At 41.2% G+C, this 18,975-nt stretch overlaps 2 protein-coding genes across 5 annotated transcripts; both read left to right on the top strand.

Moving 5' to 3' along the window:
- Positions 1–49: 49 nt before the first annotated feature.
- On the top strand, positions 50–4,909 carry LOC121645127 (zinc finger protein 391-like). Of its 3 annotated transcripts, none has more exons than XR_006011352.1 (3): positions 50–402; positions 1,861–3,381; positions 3,483–4,909. XR_006011352.1 is itself a non-coding variant. In XM_041993523.1 (2 exons), the coding sequence occupies exons 1-2, from the start codon at positions 231–233 to the stop codon at positions 3,015–3,017; spliced, it is 1,329 nt and encodes a 442-aa protein (XP_041849457.1). In that variant the 5' UTR covers positions 50–230; the 3' UTR covers positions 3,018–3,473. The 3 variants fall into 3 exon arrangements, 1 of the variants encoding a protein (XP_041849457.1); XR_006011353.1 differs by lacking the exon at positions 3,483–4,909 and having other exon boundaries at positions 1,861–3,166; positions 3,265–3,473; XM_041993523.1 differs by lacking the exon at positions 3,483–4,909 and having other exon boundaries at positions 1,861–3,473.
- A 4,716-nt stretch (positions 4,910–9,625) lies between these two features.
- dusp28 (dual specificity phosphatase 28) lies at positions 9,626–14,639 on the top strand. 2 transcript variants are annotated; one of them, XM_041993589.1, is made up of 4 exons: positions 9,626–9,721; positions 10,305–10,343; positions 10,791–11,207; positions 14,119–14,639. In XM_041993589.1, exons 3-4 carry the CDS (start codon positions 10,863–10,865, stop codon positions 14,218–14,220), a joined length of 447 nt encoding a protein of 148 aa, XP_041849523.1. In that variant the 5' UTR covers positions 9,626–9,721; positions 10,305–10,343; positions 10,791–10,862; the 3' UTR covers positions 14,221–14,639. The 2 variants fall into 2 exon arrangements, with proteins under 2 accessions (XP_041849523.1, XP_041849524.1); XM_041993590.1 differs by lacking the exon at positions 10,305–10,343.
- Positions 14,640–18,975: the final 4,336 nt, after the last annotated feature.

The following is an 18,975-nucleotide window of genomic DNA, read 5'->3' as shown; positions in this document are numbered from 1 at the left end:
CGTCACATCCAGCAGCAGTGGGACGTAGACGCTCGCTTCAACCGGAAATACCGGCGCCACATCCGGTCATGAAGTAACAGTAATGTCCCGGTGAGGTGACAGCCAGCGGAAGTAAACAGAGAAAGGCCAGCAGCCGCTAACACACCCACGGCTGGAGGTTCCTGCGTGGAGGAGCTGGGAGACGGCCGCGTTGTCGCACCTCGGGTCGCTGATTCAGCTGCTGGAAAACAATGTCTTCCGTTCAGTATCTGAAAGAGTTCATCAGCGAAAGACTCACAGCTGCTGCTGCAGAAATATTCGGAGTGTTTGAGAAAACCATCGTCCAGTACGAGGAGGAGATCGACCGTCAGCGCAGGCTGCTGGATGTTAGCCAGAAACCTCAGAGAAAGTTAAAAACAGCAGGTATGAAACGATGGAGGATCCTGATCAGAGCCTCATGTTACATTTATTATTAGAGGAAAACGAGCTGCTGTTATTCATCAGACAGAAATAACATGAATGCATCACGCAGAAACATTTCATATGAACCATCCAATCTGTAGAAGACAAAAAGAAACTGAAAATCATTAAATATAATTATTTTTATTATAAAAAAATGATGGCGTGCTGTTGTAATGTCTTTACACACAATTTCTGTTGCGTTAGCTTTGTAGTTAGCCTCTTTAGCATGCTAACCTGCATGTTTTTGTTTGCTCTTATGCAAATACAATTGTAAATGCTGAAAAAATAAAAAGATAAATAATAACAATACAATGTGATCATCTTCTAATTATGTTTCCTTTGAGTCTTCCACAGATTGGATGTTTAATATTAAATGTTTCTGCTTTTTAAAGGCGAACATTTCTGTCTGATAAATAACAGCTAATAATAAATGTACCATGAGGCTCGGACTGGAACTTTTTCTCCACTTCAAGCAAAGCTGTAAAGATGTCTGTCTCATCGCGGTGGGACAGAAACTCTGGGACCAGAACCAGAAACCGTGTCTTACTTTTGCTGTTTTGTGGTGAAGAGTTTGATTCCAGCTCTAAAAGCTCTGCTATGTGTTCTCCTGTGACTCTGCCTTTGACTTGAATCATGAAGGTCCTGCTGGTTTCCATGGAGATGAAGGAGGTTTTATAGTGAAGGAGTCACTCTTCCTATCATAGACTATCTTGGGCTTCACTTCTTTCTCATGGTGTTTCTAAGGTGAATGTGGCAGCTATCCCTGGATCCTCCTGACTGACCATTGATAGAGGTGGCCATCATCATCATCATCATCATCAGCCAATGGATTCCTGAGATATTTACCTGTGTAATACTTCTATTAACTGCACAGGTTCACTGTTTACCTTCTACTGTAGCACAGTTCCTCCTCAGATATTACTTTACTCGTTCCTAGGATTACTTTAAGGTTTTACATACAGCCCTTGTAGTTTGTTTATTTTGGGGTTTGTCATTTCAGACTGGAGGCAGAAAAAAGAGACATAATCAAGAAGAAGTTGAGTGTGTCTCAATGCAGGTGGATTTAACCAGACTGAGACGTCATGTTAGTGGCGCTTCTCTGCTAACGTCTTAAACTATTCAACCAACTATTCAATTCATTCAAGGTCTTTGTTGTTATTATGTGTGGATAACAAACAGAGTCTGTCAGCTTAAACACACATACATGAGAAAATAGTATGTAAATAAGTAAAAAATAAAGCTATAAAATATATAAAACACCTCTATATTTACAGAACATCAGAAAGAATTAAAAGCAGACAGTAATATTAAAGGATGGAGGTGTGTGTGTGTGTGTGTTTGAGAAGGTGTGGCTTGGATGCATGTGTGTGTGAATTAAGTATGTCATGACATTTAGTTTTTTTTTTTTTCTTCTTGCAGATGTTCCACAGCAACATGTGTGTCAGGAGGAGGATGAGGAGGTGGAGGAAGTTCCTCCCGACCAGCTTTCTAACCAAGAGAAGAACCCCATTCTGGACCAAGAGGAACCAGATCTTCCCCAGGTTAAAGAAGAACAGGAGGAATTCTGCACCAATCAGGAAGGAGAGCCTTTTGTACTGAAGGAGGAGAGCGATGCCTTCATGGTGACACTTACGTATGAGGAAAGTGACCACAGTGATCCAGAACCAAACGACGACCAGCTCCAAGATCAGGATCGGGAAGGAAGTGAGGATGCAGACTTGGGATCGAGCAGCAGTACGGAGATGAAGGCAAAACAAAGATGTCCAGGTATCAGCACCAGTAACGATGAAGATGACCCGTGTTCCATGTCAGAGAGTCACTGTGACGCTGACGTTGGCAGCGTTTCATTAAAATGTGGCGTTTGTGGTAAAGTGTTTAAGAATAAGTACCACCTGAAGATGCATCACAGAATCCACACCGGCGTGAAGCCGTATGCGTGCAGTGACTGCGGAAAACGGTTCAACGACGCGTCCACGCTGAAATACCACACCAGAACTCACACGGGCGAGAAGCCGTACTCCTGCCAAACATGCGGGAAAAGTTTCCGATGTAGTTACAGCGTTTTAGTCCACATGCGAACCCACACGGGGGAGAAGCCGTACCTTTGCAACACCTGCGGAAAAAGATTCACGAACTTATCAGCTTTTAAGTGGCACACAGCCATCCACACCGGAGAGAAGCGCTACTCCTGCAAGATATGCGGGAAAAGTTTCACGCAAAGCGGCAATCTGACCGCTCACATGGGAACACACACGGGGGAGAAGCGCTATTCCTGCAAAATCTGCGAGAAGAGCTTCAGCCGGAGCAGCAACCTGATTGTCCACATGAGAACACACACCGGCGAAAAGCCGTACCCCTGCAACACCTGCGGAGAACGCTTCAAATACGCGTCCGCGCTGAAAAAGCACATGAGAACTCACGCAGAGGACGAGTCCTTCTCCTGCGAAACGTGTGGGAGAGGTCCTGCAAGCAGCAGCTCCTCCGTTCGAAGCACTCCTCACGCGGGGGAGGAGTGTAGCCCCGAGACGTCCACGGGGGAAATGGTTTGGGTGGCAAAGCCTGAAGAAAACGTGTGAAAAGTTGTACGTGTTGAAAGTGGAGCCTTCAGATTCAGCTTGAAAGCGTTTTGCATGTTAATGGTCTGTTTGTCTGTGTTCATGAGGGGAAACTTACCGAAGCGCTGCAGAGCTGAAGACCCCCAGAACCCGAGGAAACCGGGGACATGGTGCTACCAGACTTCATATTATAAACATGAGCTGGAATATCAGTGTGAATTTATTTAAATCCTTTTCAGATTTTTGGTTCATTTTACGTTCAGTACAGTCATGTGTGTGATGATAAACTGCGATGGACTGGGACCTGTCCAGGTGCACCTGCCTCTCGCCTGTTCCTGGCTGGGTTAGGCTCCAGCTTCGACGCAACCTTTAACTGGAAGAAGCGGTACAGAGAATGAATGAATACGATCATATGCTGTAAAAATTCATGTATATTGTGGCGTCTTGTTTTTGTATTAATTGAAATAAATAACTTTACCTGCTCAGTAACACCGGAATCCTCAGAAAACAGATCTCTTTCCATCCACATGCAGACCACCGCTAAAGGTTTGTACCTTAAAGGTGAAGAGATACCTGGTCAGTTAAATCTCTTTTAGCTTGTCTTCAGGACTTTAAAGCACGGATGGCCTTTATCTTTTTAAACTAGTGTGTTTGGACCTGGTGGCTCATGCGGAGCTGGTTATAGGTCTTGGGTTCAGACTGGACAGGCAGCAGTTGGAGATCCGTACCTTTGTACCCTGGTGGCTGGATTACTGGAACTGCCTCTGCAAGTCCGTCCTCACTGCACATCTGCTGCGCTTTAGAGTCTATTTTAAAATCCTCGTGTTTGCTTTTAAAGTTTTAAATGTCCGTGCTGCACCATATTTATCTGAGCTTCCCCACCGCTTCATTCCTTCTTGGACCCTCAGGTCAGCTGATCAGCTGCTGGTTGTCCCTGGTTCTGATTGGGAGCTCAGAAGGGGCGGGGCCTTCTGCGTACCTGGACCTGAAACAACTTCGCTTTGATCCACCTGCCAAGCTCACACACTGTCCGTTTATAAAACCCATCTTCAAAATCACGTTCACTCATTAGCCTCGAATCTAACATGAGATTTGATCTTATTTGTTTTTTAATTTATTTTTATCTAGTTTTTATTGACAATTTGATTTTTTTTATTTGACTACTTTTATTAGGTTTTATTAATTTTTATTTGTAAAAATTTGGTGTTATTTTAATCATTTTTAATTTGGTCTACATTGTATGCTCAGCGCGTTGCTCAGCTGTGGCTGCTGTTAAAGAGCTTTGTAAATAAGTGATGATGATGATGAAGAAGAAAAATGTGATGATTACACTGACAGGCTGCTTTTAGAGGAAAATGTGATGTCTGTTTAATTTCATGTAGAGCTGAAGTTATTTATTTTAAAAAAGCACACACACATAGTTTGTCTGCAGTTGGATCAACGGTATTTATTTTCTACCTGAACGGCCTTTATCTTATTAGCCTCGAACTTCTTCCTGGAACCAGGCCCAGAGAACAAAAACTGTTTGGCCCAGATCTGGCCTTGACTTAAAGGTTGACTAAATCTGAGTGTGTCTTCCAAAACTCAGTCACATGACCACCACATGTCACATGTGGCCCACGGGAGACTTCCTGCAAGCCAAGCCAGCCTGGAAACGGACATCTGGCCCACTTCTGGCCCACACAACACTTGCCAGTGATGCAGAGTGGAAATATTAAGGCATCCTAAATTCTAATCCAGACATCGTCCAGCAGAAGTGCTTCAGCAATGGTCATTTTTCTTTCTTTTTGTCATTTGTTCGGTTTGTATTTTCTGTTATGTTTGCTGCAGGAACATGTAGGCTTGTGAGCTACATTACGTCATCAGCCTGTACTCAGTGTGTGTGTGTGTGCTGCTAGTTCATGTGTGTATTGTGGCTGCATGTCCTGGCTGCCTCAAGACAATCCACATATTAAAAAAAATTTACACAACGTGGAGTGAAAGTTTCCTGAATTGAGACGGAGACCTGTCTGCTTAAAGGCTGCAGCACTTCAGTCCAGGTTCGGCCCAAATGTGGCTGATGTCTGGGAGCCGCTCTTTTCCCCGGACCCTTAAACTGACCACAGGAACTAAACAAATGTATAACATGGAGAGATTTGCTGGTTTAACTGTGCTCAGCGCGGCGGTGCAGAGGCCGACCGGGTGGAGTCACACTCAGGCTTAATGTTGCTCTTCTAACCTAAAACATTTGACCTCACAGGAAATTTAACTTCATTTTAATGAGAAGCTTGATGTGACTCTGGGCTGCAACAGACATGCTTCACACTTTTATCCAGATGTAACACGTCACTGAGCTGCAGCAGTTTGAGTCTGTTAGAGCCAGTTTCAGTGTTCACGCACCATTAATCTAACAGAAAGAAAGAAGCTCCAAAATGACCTGGAAAAGTCTGGAAAACTGCAGATTTCTAACCAAGCATGAAAATGTCCATCTGGTTTCTGTAAAGTTTTCAGCCTCGTACATCATCGCTGCTCGGACCGGGAACTTTTTCATCCCAAGATGTCTTCACAGCAAACATTCAGAGCTGAATAAAGTCAGTTTGGGTCAAAGGTTGAGGATGAAGTGGAGCATTTAAGATTATTAATCTGTAACCACGAGTTCAGACGTGTCAGCATAATATTACGCTGAGGATTTATAAAACCTCTCTCCTTCAGTCTGTCCTCCAGATGTTGAAGCGTCTGAGGTTCAGCATCTGGATCTGGTTCAGTCGTCGTGTTGAAAGAGGAGAAAAGAAGCAGGAACTGCTGACATGAAGGGAGAAGAATGTTGTGGCTTGTGCAGCATTTTTTCCTCTCAAGGTTTGAGGACTTCAGCAGACACAAGTTCTCACTGGAACTCGGTGGTTCGATTCCTGTAAAACCAGCTGATCATGAAGACTTTTTCCCCATGCGAGTTTAATCTGCATTTCATGTAACGTTATCTTGACTAATACAGCACTTGTTATGAGTCAGTAAGTTGACAATGTTGTAAAAGAAACTGAAAATAAAAAGAGGAAACATTAATTAAAAACTGGAAACCTGAAGATGCTCCATAAGATGTTCATCAAAACTTTGATTTGAAGCTTTGAAAAAAGAATTTTAGATTTAAGAAAACAACCTGAGCTTCAGTCTAACAAGCTGTTCCAAATGGTGGCGCCCTCTAGTGGTCAATCTGTAACTATACAGCAGATAATTAAAATAAATAAATAAAATAATTAAAAGACCAAATATCCTTATTTAAAAATAAAAAATCTGTGTCCACGTTCTGTTTATAAATGTTCTGTTTCAATATGAATCCAGCGAGCCCATTGGATGACTGTTAATTGCAAAAGCAAAGAAAAAAACACTTTTAGTTTTAATCAGGTCTCTTTTAAAAACAAACCGCAATAAAGAGCGACTGACAGAGCTGAGAAGAAACTCTGAAACAAGTGACTGACAACTCACTGTATCACACAGTACTACCCTGCTGTATCACACAGTACTACCCTGCTGTATCACACAGTACTACCCTGCTGTACCACACAGTACTACCCTGCTGTACCACACAGTACTACCCTGCTGTATCACACAGTACTACCCTGCTGTATCACACAGTACTACCCTGCTGTACCACACAGTACTACCCTGCTGTACCACACAGTACTACTATGCTGTATCATACAGTACTACCCTGCTGTATCACAGAGTACTACCCTGCTGTACCACACAGTACTACCCTGCTGTACCACACAGTACTACTATGCTGTATCATACAGTACTACTATGCTGTATCATACAGTACTACTATGCTGTATCATACAGTACTACCCTGCTGTATCACACAGTACTACCCTGCTGTACCACACAGTACTACCCTGCTGTACCACACAGTACTACCCTGCTGTACCACACAGTACTACCCTGCTGTATCACACAGTACTACCCTGCTGTACCACACAGTACTACCCTGCTGTATCACACAGTACTACCCTGCTGTACCGCACAGTACTACCCTGCTGTATCGCACAGTACTACCCTGCTGTATCATACAGTACTACCCTGCTGTACCACACAGTACTACCCTGCTGTATCACACAGTACTACCCTGCTGTATCACACAGTACTACCCTGCTGTACCACACAGTACTACCCTGCTGTATCACACAGTACTACCCTGCTGTACCACACAGTACTACCCTACTGTACCACACAGTACTACTATGCTGTATCATACAGTACTACCCTGCTGTATCACAGAGTACTACCCTGCTGTACCACACAGTACTACCCTGCTGTACCACACAGTACTACTATGCTGTATCATACAGTACTACTATGCTGTATCATACAGTACTACCCTGCTGTATCACACAGTACTACCCTGCTGTACCACACAGTACTACCCTGCTGTACCACACAGTACTACCCTGCTGTACCGCACAGTACTACTCTGCTGTATCTCACAGTACTACCCTGCTGTACCACACAGTACTACCCTGCTGTATCACACAGTACTACCCTGCTGTATCTCACAGTACTACCCTGCTGTACCACACAGTACTACCCTGCTGTATCACACAGTACTACCCTGCTGTATCATACAGTACTACTATGCTGTATCATACAGTACTACCCTGCTGTATCACACAGTACTACTATGCTGTATCATACAGTACTGCTATGCTGTATCACACAGTACTACCCTGCTGTATCACACAGTACTACTATGCTGTATCAAAGTACTACCCTGCTGTATCACACAGTACTACTATGCTGTATCATACAGTACTACTATGCTGTATCACACAGTACTACTATGCTGTATCATACAGTACTACTATGCTGTATCATACAGTACTACCCTGCTGTACCACACAGTACTACCCTGCTGTATCACACAGTACTACCCTGCTGTATCTCACAGTACTACCCTGCTGTACCACACAGTACTACCCTGCTGTACCACACAGTACTACCCTGCTGTATCACACAGTACTACCCTGCTGTATCTCACAGTACTACCCTGCTGTACCACACAGTACTACCCTGCTGTATCACACAGTACTACCCTGCTGTATCACACAGTACTACTATGCTGTATCATACAGTACTACCCTGCTGTACCACACAGTACTACTATGCTGTATCATACAGTACTACTATGCTGTATCACACAGTACTACTATGCTGTATCATACAGTACTACTATGCTGTATCATACAGTACTACCCTGCTGTATCATACAGTACTACTATGCTGTATCACACAGTACTACCCTGCTGTATCACACAGTACTACCCTGCTGTATCTCACAGTACTACCCTGCTGTACCACACAGTACTACCCTGCTGTATCACACAGTACTACTATGCTGTATCATACAGTACTACTATGCTGTATCACACAGTACTACTATGCTGTATCATACAGTACTACTATGCTGTATCATACAGTACTACCCTGCTGTATCTCACAGTACTACCCTGCTGTACCACACAGTACTACCCTGCTGTATCACACAGTACTACCCTGCTGTATCTCACAGTACTACCCTGCTGTACCACACAGTACTACCCTGCTGTATCTCACAGTACTACCCTGCTGTACCACACAGTACTACCCTGCTGTATCACACAGTACTACCCTGCTGTATCTCACAGTACTACCCTGCTGTACCACACAGTACTACCCTGCTGTATCACACAGTACTACCCTGCTGTACCACACAGTACTACCCTGCTGTACCACACAGTACTACCCTGCTGTATCATACAGTACTACCCTGCTGTATCACACAGTACTACCCTGCTGTATCACACAGTACTACCCTGCTGTATCTCACAGTACTACCCTGCTGTACCACACAGTACTACCCTGCTGTATCATACAGTACTACCCTGCTGTATCACACAGTACTACTATGCTGTATCATACAGTACTACCCTGCTGTACCACACAGTACTACCCTGCTGTACCACACAGTACTACCCTGCTGTATCACACAGTACTACTATGCTGTATCATACAGTACTACCCTGCTGTACCACACAGTACTACTATGCTGTATCATACAGTACTACCCTGCTGTATCACCCTGGATGTCTGTCATCAGAACGCTTGTTTGTTAGAGTGAAAATCACTAGTTTGGTCATGTTATGATATTATATCAGTTTGATTGATTACGATTCAGTGTTTGATTCTGGATGTTGAGCTTTAAAATGTTCACATCAGAAAATAAATTATAGACACTAAAGAAGGATGTAGTATCAAAGTGACTCCTATTTAGTGCCTCAAAAAAATCTTAGTTGTGATAGGGGTGGCCATTTCCCTCATCTTTTTAAAATACGACATTTTGGTTGTTACTTGTTACATGTTCTTGCTTAAAAACTTCATAGAAATGCTTACTGTATCCATGTTTGACTGATATTTAAAAAAAAAAAAAAAAAGAAAAAATGACGAATAAAAATGAAAAATAAACTATTAGATCGTGGATGATCTGATATCATTTTACGCACGTACAGCTCCGCCCTTAACTTGAGCGGCACTAGGACCCAGAGCGGCTCAGCTGCCAGCAGCAGTAAATATAGCAGCGGTCAGTATGTTGATCAGATCAGTTGGGGTCACGTGGAGGCCGGAACTGACCGGAGCAGGCTGAAGCTTCGGGTCCGTCTGCAGGACCGAACAGGGTCCTCTGAAGAACAGCAGATCAATCAGGAGGAGGCTGCAGATCAGTGGGTAGATCAGCGCGTGTGCGGCGTTCACTGACTGCTGGTTCACTGAAGATCTGATCTGCAAATTCCAGAATATTCACCTTGTGGTACTATGTTGTAGATTATTTACTAATACCTCATTTAAATAAGTTTTATTTTCTATTAAATATTAGACATGATCAGAAAGCAAAATAAATAAATAAATAAATTAAACAGAAAGGTTAAATGATATGTTTGTTTAGTTTACATTAACATTAATGCGAATTTGAGATTATTCCCTCTGCAACTATTTGATTTTTCAAAAGTAAATTTTTAAAAACACTTAAATTTATCTTTTAATTAAAAGCAAGAAGTGAACATGTTAAAAGATATCTGTTGATTTTTTTTCATCATCTCCTCAGTACTGAAGTTGTAATGCTGTTAAGGATTTCAGGACATGATGAAAAATGTCCACCAAGTTCAGCTGTAGTCCACAGATTTATTCATTTACCCAAAATAACTTAAAATCTGAGTCAAACAAATAATGTTTCTAAAAATGTTTGCAATTATTTATTTCTTTTTCAAACTTATAAATGCTTAAGAACTAATTTTCTAATTGTTCCAGATCTAATGAGCCACCACTGTCGCCTGAAGCCAAAGGCAGGTGAGAAATATTCTTTCATTACTCCCCTGATGTACACATATGGCAACATATTCATATATCTGTGGCAGACCTAAATGAAATGTGCAAGCTAATTCACAGTCTAAAGCAGTTTTATATATTTATCACAAGTCCTGATCCACATTTAACTACAGTTTCTTTAACAGATGCTGAATATAAAGATAGAAGTTTCATAATCTCTTAAATGTTATGATAGATTCAGTTTCAGAGGGTTTGATTTAGCATTTAATTTTATTCTGTTTGTTGTCACTAAATATTTTCCTGGTAAATGAGGATTTGTTGAATAAATAAACACCTGGGATATAAAACTGGTTTATTTTGAATACCTACTAGCTGTACTTACTGGACTTAAACTATCTGTGTAGTTACTGAGATGCTATCAGTCATGTCGGATGGATAAAAAAATCTACATCTTCTCTTCTTGACCAGGGACTGAGTAAGGAAGCCTGTGAGGGCCAGGGACTGAGTAAGGAAGCCTGTGAGGGCCAGGGACTGAGCGACATGCTGCAGCTGTGTAAGGTCACCAGCTCTCTGTTCATCAGCAACGCCCGCTCAGCCTGCAGCGACGAGCTCATCCAGCAGGAGGCGGTGACGCTCTGCATCAACGTGTCCAAACAGCAGCCGTTTCCCTCCGCGAGCGTCACCAAGCTGCAGATCCCCGTCTATGATGACCCCAACGAGGACCTCTACAGCCACTTTGACCGCTGCGCCGACGCCATCCAGAAGGAGGCCAACCGCGGCGGACGCAGCGTCGTCTACTGCAAGAACGGACGCAGCCGATCCGCCACCATCTGCATCGCCTACCTGATGAAACACCGCAAGCTGACGCTGACCGAGGCTGTTCAGGTGAGGTGTTTAGACCAAATTTAGCTCCTTACACACCTTCATTGTTATGTTAATAACAATAAAGTACGTGAAGTTTGATTTTTAAGAACAAATGAAGTTGAAGTTGAATCTGCGTTCATTGTAACGGCCAGCAGGGGGCGACTGCTGTGGTTGGAAGAGATTTTATTTGCAATGACGCAGTTTTAATTGTTAATCAAAGGTGTCGTAAAATCTCTCCCTTAGGGACGGGACATAAGAAAAATGGGGGCCGTTTTCATCTTCACAATAAAAACATATCTGATGGAATACATCAGCGTTGTCATTTGGCCAATAACAATCATGATGACATCATAGTTTTTCCCCGTGTATAATGGCAAATTATACGTTGTCCAGAAGGTAATTCTACTTATCTGACAACAGTATAATCTGCAGTATGACGTAACATCGTGTAGAGCAGGGGGCCCCAAGGGGGCCTTCCAAACAGCACAGGGGGTCCCCGAAACTTTTACTGTTCAGAGCCCGTGTTATTTAAATTAAGCCACAGTGCAGATGAATTCTACTTATTTTAAAGAAGAAGAAGACAAGAAAAGGGAGCTCATATGTTGGGTAGCATAGATTTATGGGCGTGTCCTTAGTGTACGTTGAAATGATGTTTTCTTGTCCACATGCGCAGAAGGCACAAGTCGCAGGTCTCCGTTCGTAGGATGAAATGAAACAATGGAAGCAACGCAGGTCTTTGCACGAGTAAAAAGCTGAAATAAATCAAACATACGGGTCTACGTGCCTGAAGACGTCAGACTATTAGAGCCGATCACACATAATCTGTTACTGGCATTTATCTGTTAAAGGGTATCAGATTATGCTGTTTACACAACCACTTAAACTATCTGATCAGGTTTTTGGTGTCCATGTAAACCGCCTCGTTAAAATACATCAAACATGGATCTTATTTAGACCCACAGCTAGCTCAGTGCACCACTGCCTCCTTGTGGTGGCTGGGACACATTACTGCCAGTTAAACAAAATAGTTCCGTATCAGTACCTATGAACTATTTGATTTCTTATAGTTTAAAGAAAATAAGCCCTTTTAAAAAGTCCCTGCTGTATTTATAAATACAGCATCTTTGGTCTGGATGTAAGAACATGTTTCAATAAGAAAACAATGAAAGCTGCTCTTCATTTTTTAAAGTTTGTAGGTGTTGTACATTTAGTCCCAGTTTGGTTCAACCAGGATCTGAAGCATGTGGTTTCTCTGAGGTGGGTACAGTAAAATTAGATCACACAGCGAGATTTTATTGGTCAGACAGCAGATTGAAGAGTCAACAGGTTTTTAGCTGAGTTTTTACTATTAACTTCAACCAGCTGAGGTCTAATAAAACAGATGGAAATGTTTGAGTCCGCTACAACCTGGTACAGAGCATCGTTACCCCGTCTATAATGTTTTTGTTCATGTTTCCTGACAAATAAACCAAATGAATGAATGATGAGTGACATCAGTGTGTTACTAAAGACCAGGATCATTGATATTGTCAGATGAGCCGAAGCTTCCTATGATCCAGTTTCATGAGCGGGTTGTTGTCGCTGTGCTGCGAGCTGCCATCAGCAGACTTTTCTGCAGACTGAAGGTCAGAAAGCTGCAGCACAGAGGTTTGTTTCCTGACACCCAAGCTTCTGCTGTCCACGGTGTCCTCTGTGTCGCTGTGGGCCTGAATTCATGCTCACGTCCAACAAACGCTCCAATCCAGACGATCAGTGCTGAACACGCAACTCTTCTCTCAGCCTGGTCCTGATAAACCGGCTCTGATTGCTTATTAACAGTAAAAGTTATGAATTTTTTTTGTGCATGTCGTCATGCATCGTCTGTGTTCAGGATGAAACTGGTGCATTTATACTGGTGCGGTTTGGTCCACTTTAAACAAACACTGGTCCCTTTAAAAATCCGAATTTGGCGTCATCTTGGCGAGATAAGCTGATCACAGTGAGCATGATCCACTAAAAAGCACCATCCTTCTCATTTATGAAGTTTCTGACAGTTTTCCAGCCTTTCATTTAGAGGACGCTGCAGGACGACACATCTGAAAACCACACAGTTCGTCATGGCGCTGAGTCCTCCACCTTCAGAAAGTCTTTGATGACTCAGCTGTTGTTGGGTGTAGAGGAGAGGGAGGGGAGGAGGAGGACAGAGCCCTGGTAGACGGGTTTGTAGGCTGGACTGGCAGGAATCACCTGCATCTGAATGTCACCAAGACCAGAGAGATGGTGATGGACTTCTGGAGGAAATTAAAGGTGTGAAGTGTGGTTTCTCTACAGGGCAACGATGGCTCCAGGACTGTAACTAATAAATGTCACAGTGTGGAAATACATTGTTTTAAAGTTTTAAAGTTATGTAGTGCGACATTAGATACCCAGGATGGCGTCCTGTAAACTATAACCCCCTGCAGGCAGCAGGGGGGAAATAAGAGTCCTAGAACCATGAAAGATCACAAACTCATGGATGGATGTTCAGGATCACGTCCTTGACAGACGTTCATTACCAACCTAACTTTTTCTTCAGAGTAACATGTTTCAAGTGAAACCATTTTCAGTGCGAACAAACACCACACATGGTTGTGTTTGGGAGAACAGTCTCATGTTTAAAGTTAAAACAAACCTCAAGAAGCTTCGAGGCTTTAAGAAGCCTCATCAGGGTGTCAGGATGCAGAAAACACAAGGAGACGGGACTGAAAAGGTGAAGGTTTGAATACAAGAGGAGTGGTGCTGATCAGGTGGATGTAGAACTTCCTGAGTCTGCAACAAAGACATAAAGGATCATCAGATTTCCCTCTAAAAAATGCAGATTTAGTTACTCACGTAAAAGCACAGAGCTGGAAGGAAGAGAGAATCCAAGCATGAAAGCAGCTGATGTCTCACCTGTTCCCGTTTCTCCTCCTAGAGAGTGAAGACGGCCCGTCATGTGATCGATCCCAACCCCGGCTTCATGGCTCAGCTGCAGAGATACGAAGAGGAGCTGAAGAGGAGGCGAGGAAAGTCCTGATCCACGAGCGGAGACCGACCGAGTCCTGAGAGCATCGATGTGAAAACAGAACCAACAAGTGGGATCTCGTCCTCTCAGGTCCGACTCTGCTGGAAAAACTAACCTCTGCACACAATAACTCACTTTTATTCATTTATTTAAAGTATTTTATTCTTACAATGGCAACAAAACATGACATAAAACTCCATAAAGTTGTAGTTTTAAAGCAGAATTTTGTAGAAACCTCTCAACTAATAAGACATAACAATAGAGGAGAAAGTAGGTCAATATTAGAGCACAGGACACAGAAAATATCCATTATATTATATTATATGTCCAAAAGACAAACTATATTTAATGTTAACTTATTTTTGTAGCACTTAACATAATTATAAGGAGCATAAATAAATAAACAGATTATAAAAGCTCAAAATAAAAAGAAAAATAATTTCAGATGGACTTTGTAAAATGTGAAATTTCATCTAAAAAAGTCTGAATTTCTGCTGCAGTAGTTTAGATAACAGCACATTATCACACACACTTCCTGCTCTTTATCCCCCGTTTCCGTCCAGAGGAGCAGACGCTGGGATCAATCAATATCTAATCAATGTCCTGATCCATCGTTAATACAATCATCCGTTAACAGATGAAGAGGCTTTGAGTTCCTGAAGTGAAGCGTATTTAGTTTTATCTGCAGTAAAGTTTTTTTTTTAAAACTTTTTCTTTCATTGACTTTAAACAAAATAAAAAGCAAATGAAGATTTTATGGCATGTGCAAAAGTTTGAGCACCCCGTTGAATCCTCCAGCTAATCTCGTCCTGAGATAATTAACGTTTAGAGATGCAGCTCAGTTACCAAAGTCAAACATTTCATTTACGTCACATGTGCTGATTTTCTGATTCTCTTGGTACAATCTGTTCTCAAAGTCCCCCGATTGGGGGACCACAGATTTTAGAAGTAACTGGATTAAGGAGCTCATACTGAAGATGCAGCCATGAAACAGATTTTATGACCCCACAAAACCAGACGTATTTGTTTGGAGTAAAACATGACAACATTAAGCTATTTATTCACTTGAAAAGAAATGTTCCATCATGCTTACGGCTTGATGAAGCAGGTCTGTAAAGAGTGATGATCCTTGTTTTGGGGATTTGGATGTGATGAAGACTCTGGTGCAGCAAACATCTCAAAGTCTAAGAGGGAAATTGTTCTATTTAAACTCAGAATTTCCCAGTTTGTATTTCTGAAAACTGACCAGTCATTCCCAACTCTGACTTCTGACGTTTGAGGCGAATGAAACGCAGTGAAAGAGGAAAATGAGCAGAGGTTTGATCCTGCAAGTCATGCAGGCATCACGGTGTAAATGCAGTTTGTGGATCAGCGCTGCAGATCCTCCTCCTGCAGCAGGTTTAACACCAACTCATTCTCCAGACTTCTCCTCGGCTGTGTGGATCCTTGTTCTGCTGCAGGAACCACAGCCACCACAGCTGAGCCACTATTACAGTTTGATTTTTAGTCTAAAACAGTGATAAAATACAAAAAGGAAGATTCTCATTCTTCATGACAACTGTAGTAGCTCAATAAAAAATTTACCCTTAAACTGAATTAAAATGAATTTTTATTTAACCAACAAATAAAAAAATGTAAGAAAATTTAATTGAGCTGAAAAAAATTGTTTTTGTCCTTTTATTAACTGATTTTCATGATTATTAAATCAGAAAAGTCTTTCATTTTTACCCTAAATAGTAAACAACTAATTTTCCGGTAAAATACAAATAATAATAATAATAATAACAACAACAACAACAACAATAATAATAATAATAATAATAATAATAATAATAATAATAATTATTATTATTATTATCATTATTATTATTATTATTATTATTATCATTATTATTATTATTATTATTATTATTATTAGTATTATTATTATTAGTATGCTATGCAGTGCTACTTGACCACTGGGTGGAGCCGCTTCCACACAAACACGACCAGAATAAAAGAAAACGTTCGGAAATCGGCAGTGAAAAGCAAAATTTAAAGTTAAATTATTTAAAGTTAAACTCAACAGAAATAACCTGAGGGGGCCGACACTGATCCCAGATCAGGTTCAGACAGGGATCCTGTTTCCATGCAGGCTTTTCCTTTCAGTCTCTCCTCTGCAGACACACATGAGCAGCGTTTCAGAAAACAGAGAAACCACCACCCACCTTCAGTTCTGTAGGTTTGATTTAGGATGTGTCATCATTCTTTATCCCGTGTAATTAAAAGAGCAAAGTTTTTTTCTTAAAGATTTTAAATAAAAGAAAAACCATGATGATGAAATTTAGGGAGATCAGGAATCTGTTCGTATAAGTTTTTGCAATGAGATCAGTTAAAAATGAATAAACGTCCATGACTTCCACTAGAGTGACATCTGCCAGCATATAATCCCTTTATATGTTCATACTTGGCGAATAAAGCTGATTCTGAATATGGAAATGAATAAATGTCCATTAGAAGCTGGTACTTTAGGAAGGAGTACAGCTTCACCAAAAGCAGCAGACAAATGAAAGTTTATGGTTTTTGGCTGTAAAAAAATGTTAAAAAAACAAACAAAAAAAAACCAACATGGTGTGTTTCATTTTTACTTCACAGCAGAAAAATTTTCTCCTCCATCTTTAAAATTCACACTAATCTGCAACTTTCAGGGAAATATTCTTCATTATTCTACACAGAATTATTAGAGAAATCATAACATTTACTTTAGTTTTTACTTTATTTACAATGCAGGAGGATAATTTAACTTAAAATAAACCTTTTAACTAGAAAATAATGTCTGAATCTTTCCATAAACTGTGACTATAAAAGAAACTCAAGCTAACAGAGATATTTAGCATAAAAACAGCAGCAGAGCACCGTCACTGCAGGTTGTAGACATGCAAACATTTTGATGTGAGGAGGAAAAAAAGTCCCTTCAGATTCATGTTGGACAGACGAAACTGTGATTATTAAACTAGGATATCTCAGTGTGTGTTATTCTCAGGTGTGTTTTTGTTCTTTGGTGCTTCCTGTTGAATCTTCAAGCAATAATTTTAATAACGCATAAAACCTCAGTTTGTAATGTACCAGATGTGTGTGTGAAGTTTTAGAGTCCAACCTGAGTAAAAAGCCTTAAACACTCCTGAATGTGTCGCTCTGTCCCTTTAAGACTCTGTATGGGTGTAAAAATGGAATAAAGTTTATTATTCATCCTTGACCGGCTCTCTGGGTTTTGTTGATGACATTTCTTTGTTTTGGTGTCAGCAGCTTTCTTAGAGTCAGATCTTCCATGAATCTATCCATTCAGTTATTTATTCCTTGTTGATTTTAGTAGTTTTGCTTTTTTTAAACACACAGGTTTCTTGTGTTTTGTTGGAGTGTGTGTTCATTGACTTGTGCTGCAGACTCATTTGACTTGGTGATGCTGAAGTGATGCATGCTGGTCAGGAATAATGTCTGACTTTTAACTGATGTGGAAAAACTTCACTGAGTAACACTGCACAACTTTCTGACCATAAACCTCTGAGCTCCTGACTTGTTTTGATGCCAGAGGGACATTAATTATGTACATTCCTGCAGCATCCCAAGGCTGAAAAACTACACTTCATAAATTTCTTTCTCCCCCAGAGGGTCACATTACAGCTGTGTTTTGCTTTACAGCACCCACATGAGCACACACAAACATCACCCACAGTTACTGATTCATCAAAGAAATGCAAGAAGACATTATTGAAACAAGAGAGAAAAAGAGAGAGGAAGGAGCAGAGCAAGAGATAAGACGAGAGTCAACATCAGACTGACTTTAACTGGCTGGCGAGAGCTCAGAGAAGAGACAGGATGAAGCTGGATTAGCTGTCGTTAGGGGGCGCCACACATCTAGGTGCGTTTCCATTACCCCTAGAATCACTCAAAAGCTAAATATCACAATAAAAAAACAGCAATGAAAACACCTACATTTCGAAAAAACTCAAATATTGCTAAAAAGTTTTTACACTCTCATGAGGAGGTTTTTCAGACGTGTCGATATAGAAGTATGTCGCAAAGTGTAATGGAAACACTTGTCTCACATTTACCCTTCACCAGACATGACGTAGCGGGTCACATGGCCAGCTCATTTCAAAAAGAGATGGCGCAGTCTGAGTAGACGCAGGAGGAAAAAAAATAAAGAAAAAAATTTAATCGTCATCCTTCATAGCAAACAACAGTGAAATGCAAGAGTTTTACGTAGATGTAGAAATCTCTATCCTCCTCAAAGTGGAGTCTCGCGGGATGAGATTTTACAAGAATAATGGCTGCTGCGCTAAACACCATTCACTGGAAACACCTGCAAATCGCAATTGCACTTTATCGATTATCATTATTTGCAAAATAATGTAATGGAAACACAGTTACTGTTGCGCAGTGCTGTTTTAAAGCCTAGAAGCAGCAACCGGAAACATATAGTGAGCTACGACTCTAGTCCTCACAAATACAACCAGACGGGTTTTTCATGCAGCTGCAACAGTCAGTGAAAACATGCAAGAGATTGACTGACAGCACTGCCTCCAAATCTGAACCACCAAAAAAAGCAAAGGACATCAGCGGGTTGAGTATTTTCACATGATATTTTCCAAAAATTCCAAACTGGCAACTTATTAAACATTACAACTTTATTGATATAGTTGATTTATAAAACATTATTTATATACCAGAACTGATATACTGATACTTTATTGACATGCTACGTACTGCATAGATTGATTTAATTTG

Source organism: Melanotaenia boesemani, chromosome 8 (assembly GCF_017639745.1).
Source record: "Melanotaenia boesemani isolate fMelBoe1 chromosome 8, fMelBoe1.pri, whole genome shotgun sequence".
In the NCBI taxonomy this organism is placed as follows: domain Eukaryota; kingdom Metazoa; phylum Chordata; class Actinopteri; order Atheriniformes; family Melanotaeniidae; genus Melanotaenia; species Melanotaenia boesemani.
This window is presented reverse-complemented; position numbering and strand designations above follow the sequence as displayed.

Bases quoted from the DNA above. Each gene is read 5' to 3' on its own strand.
- dusp28 (XM_041993590.1), top strand. From the start codon at position 10,863: ATGCTGCAGCTGTGTAAGGTCACCAGCTCTCTGTTCATCAGCAACGCC. The intron at 11,208-14,118 runs GTGAGGTGTTTA...TTCTCCTCCTAG, and splicing joins CGCTGACCGAGGCTGTTCAG to AGAGTGAAGACGGCCCGTCA.
- LOC121645127 (XM_041993523.1), top strand. From the start codon at position 231: ATGTCTTCCGTTCAGTATCTGAAAGAGTTCATCAGCGAAAGACTCACA. The intron at 403-1,860 runs GTATGAAACGAT...TTCTTCTTGCAG, and splicing joins GAGAAAGTTAAAAACAGCAG to ATGTTCCACAGCAACATGTG.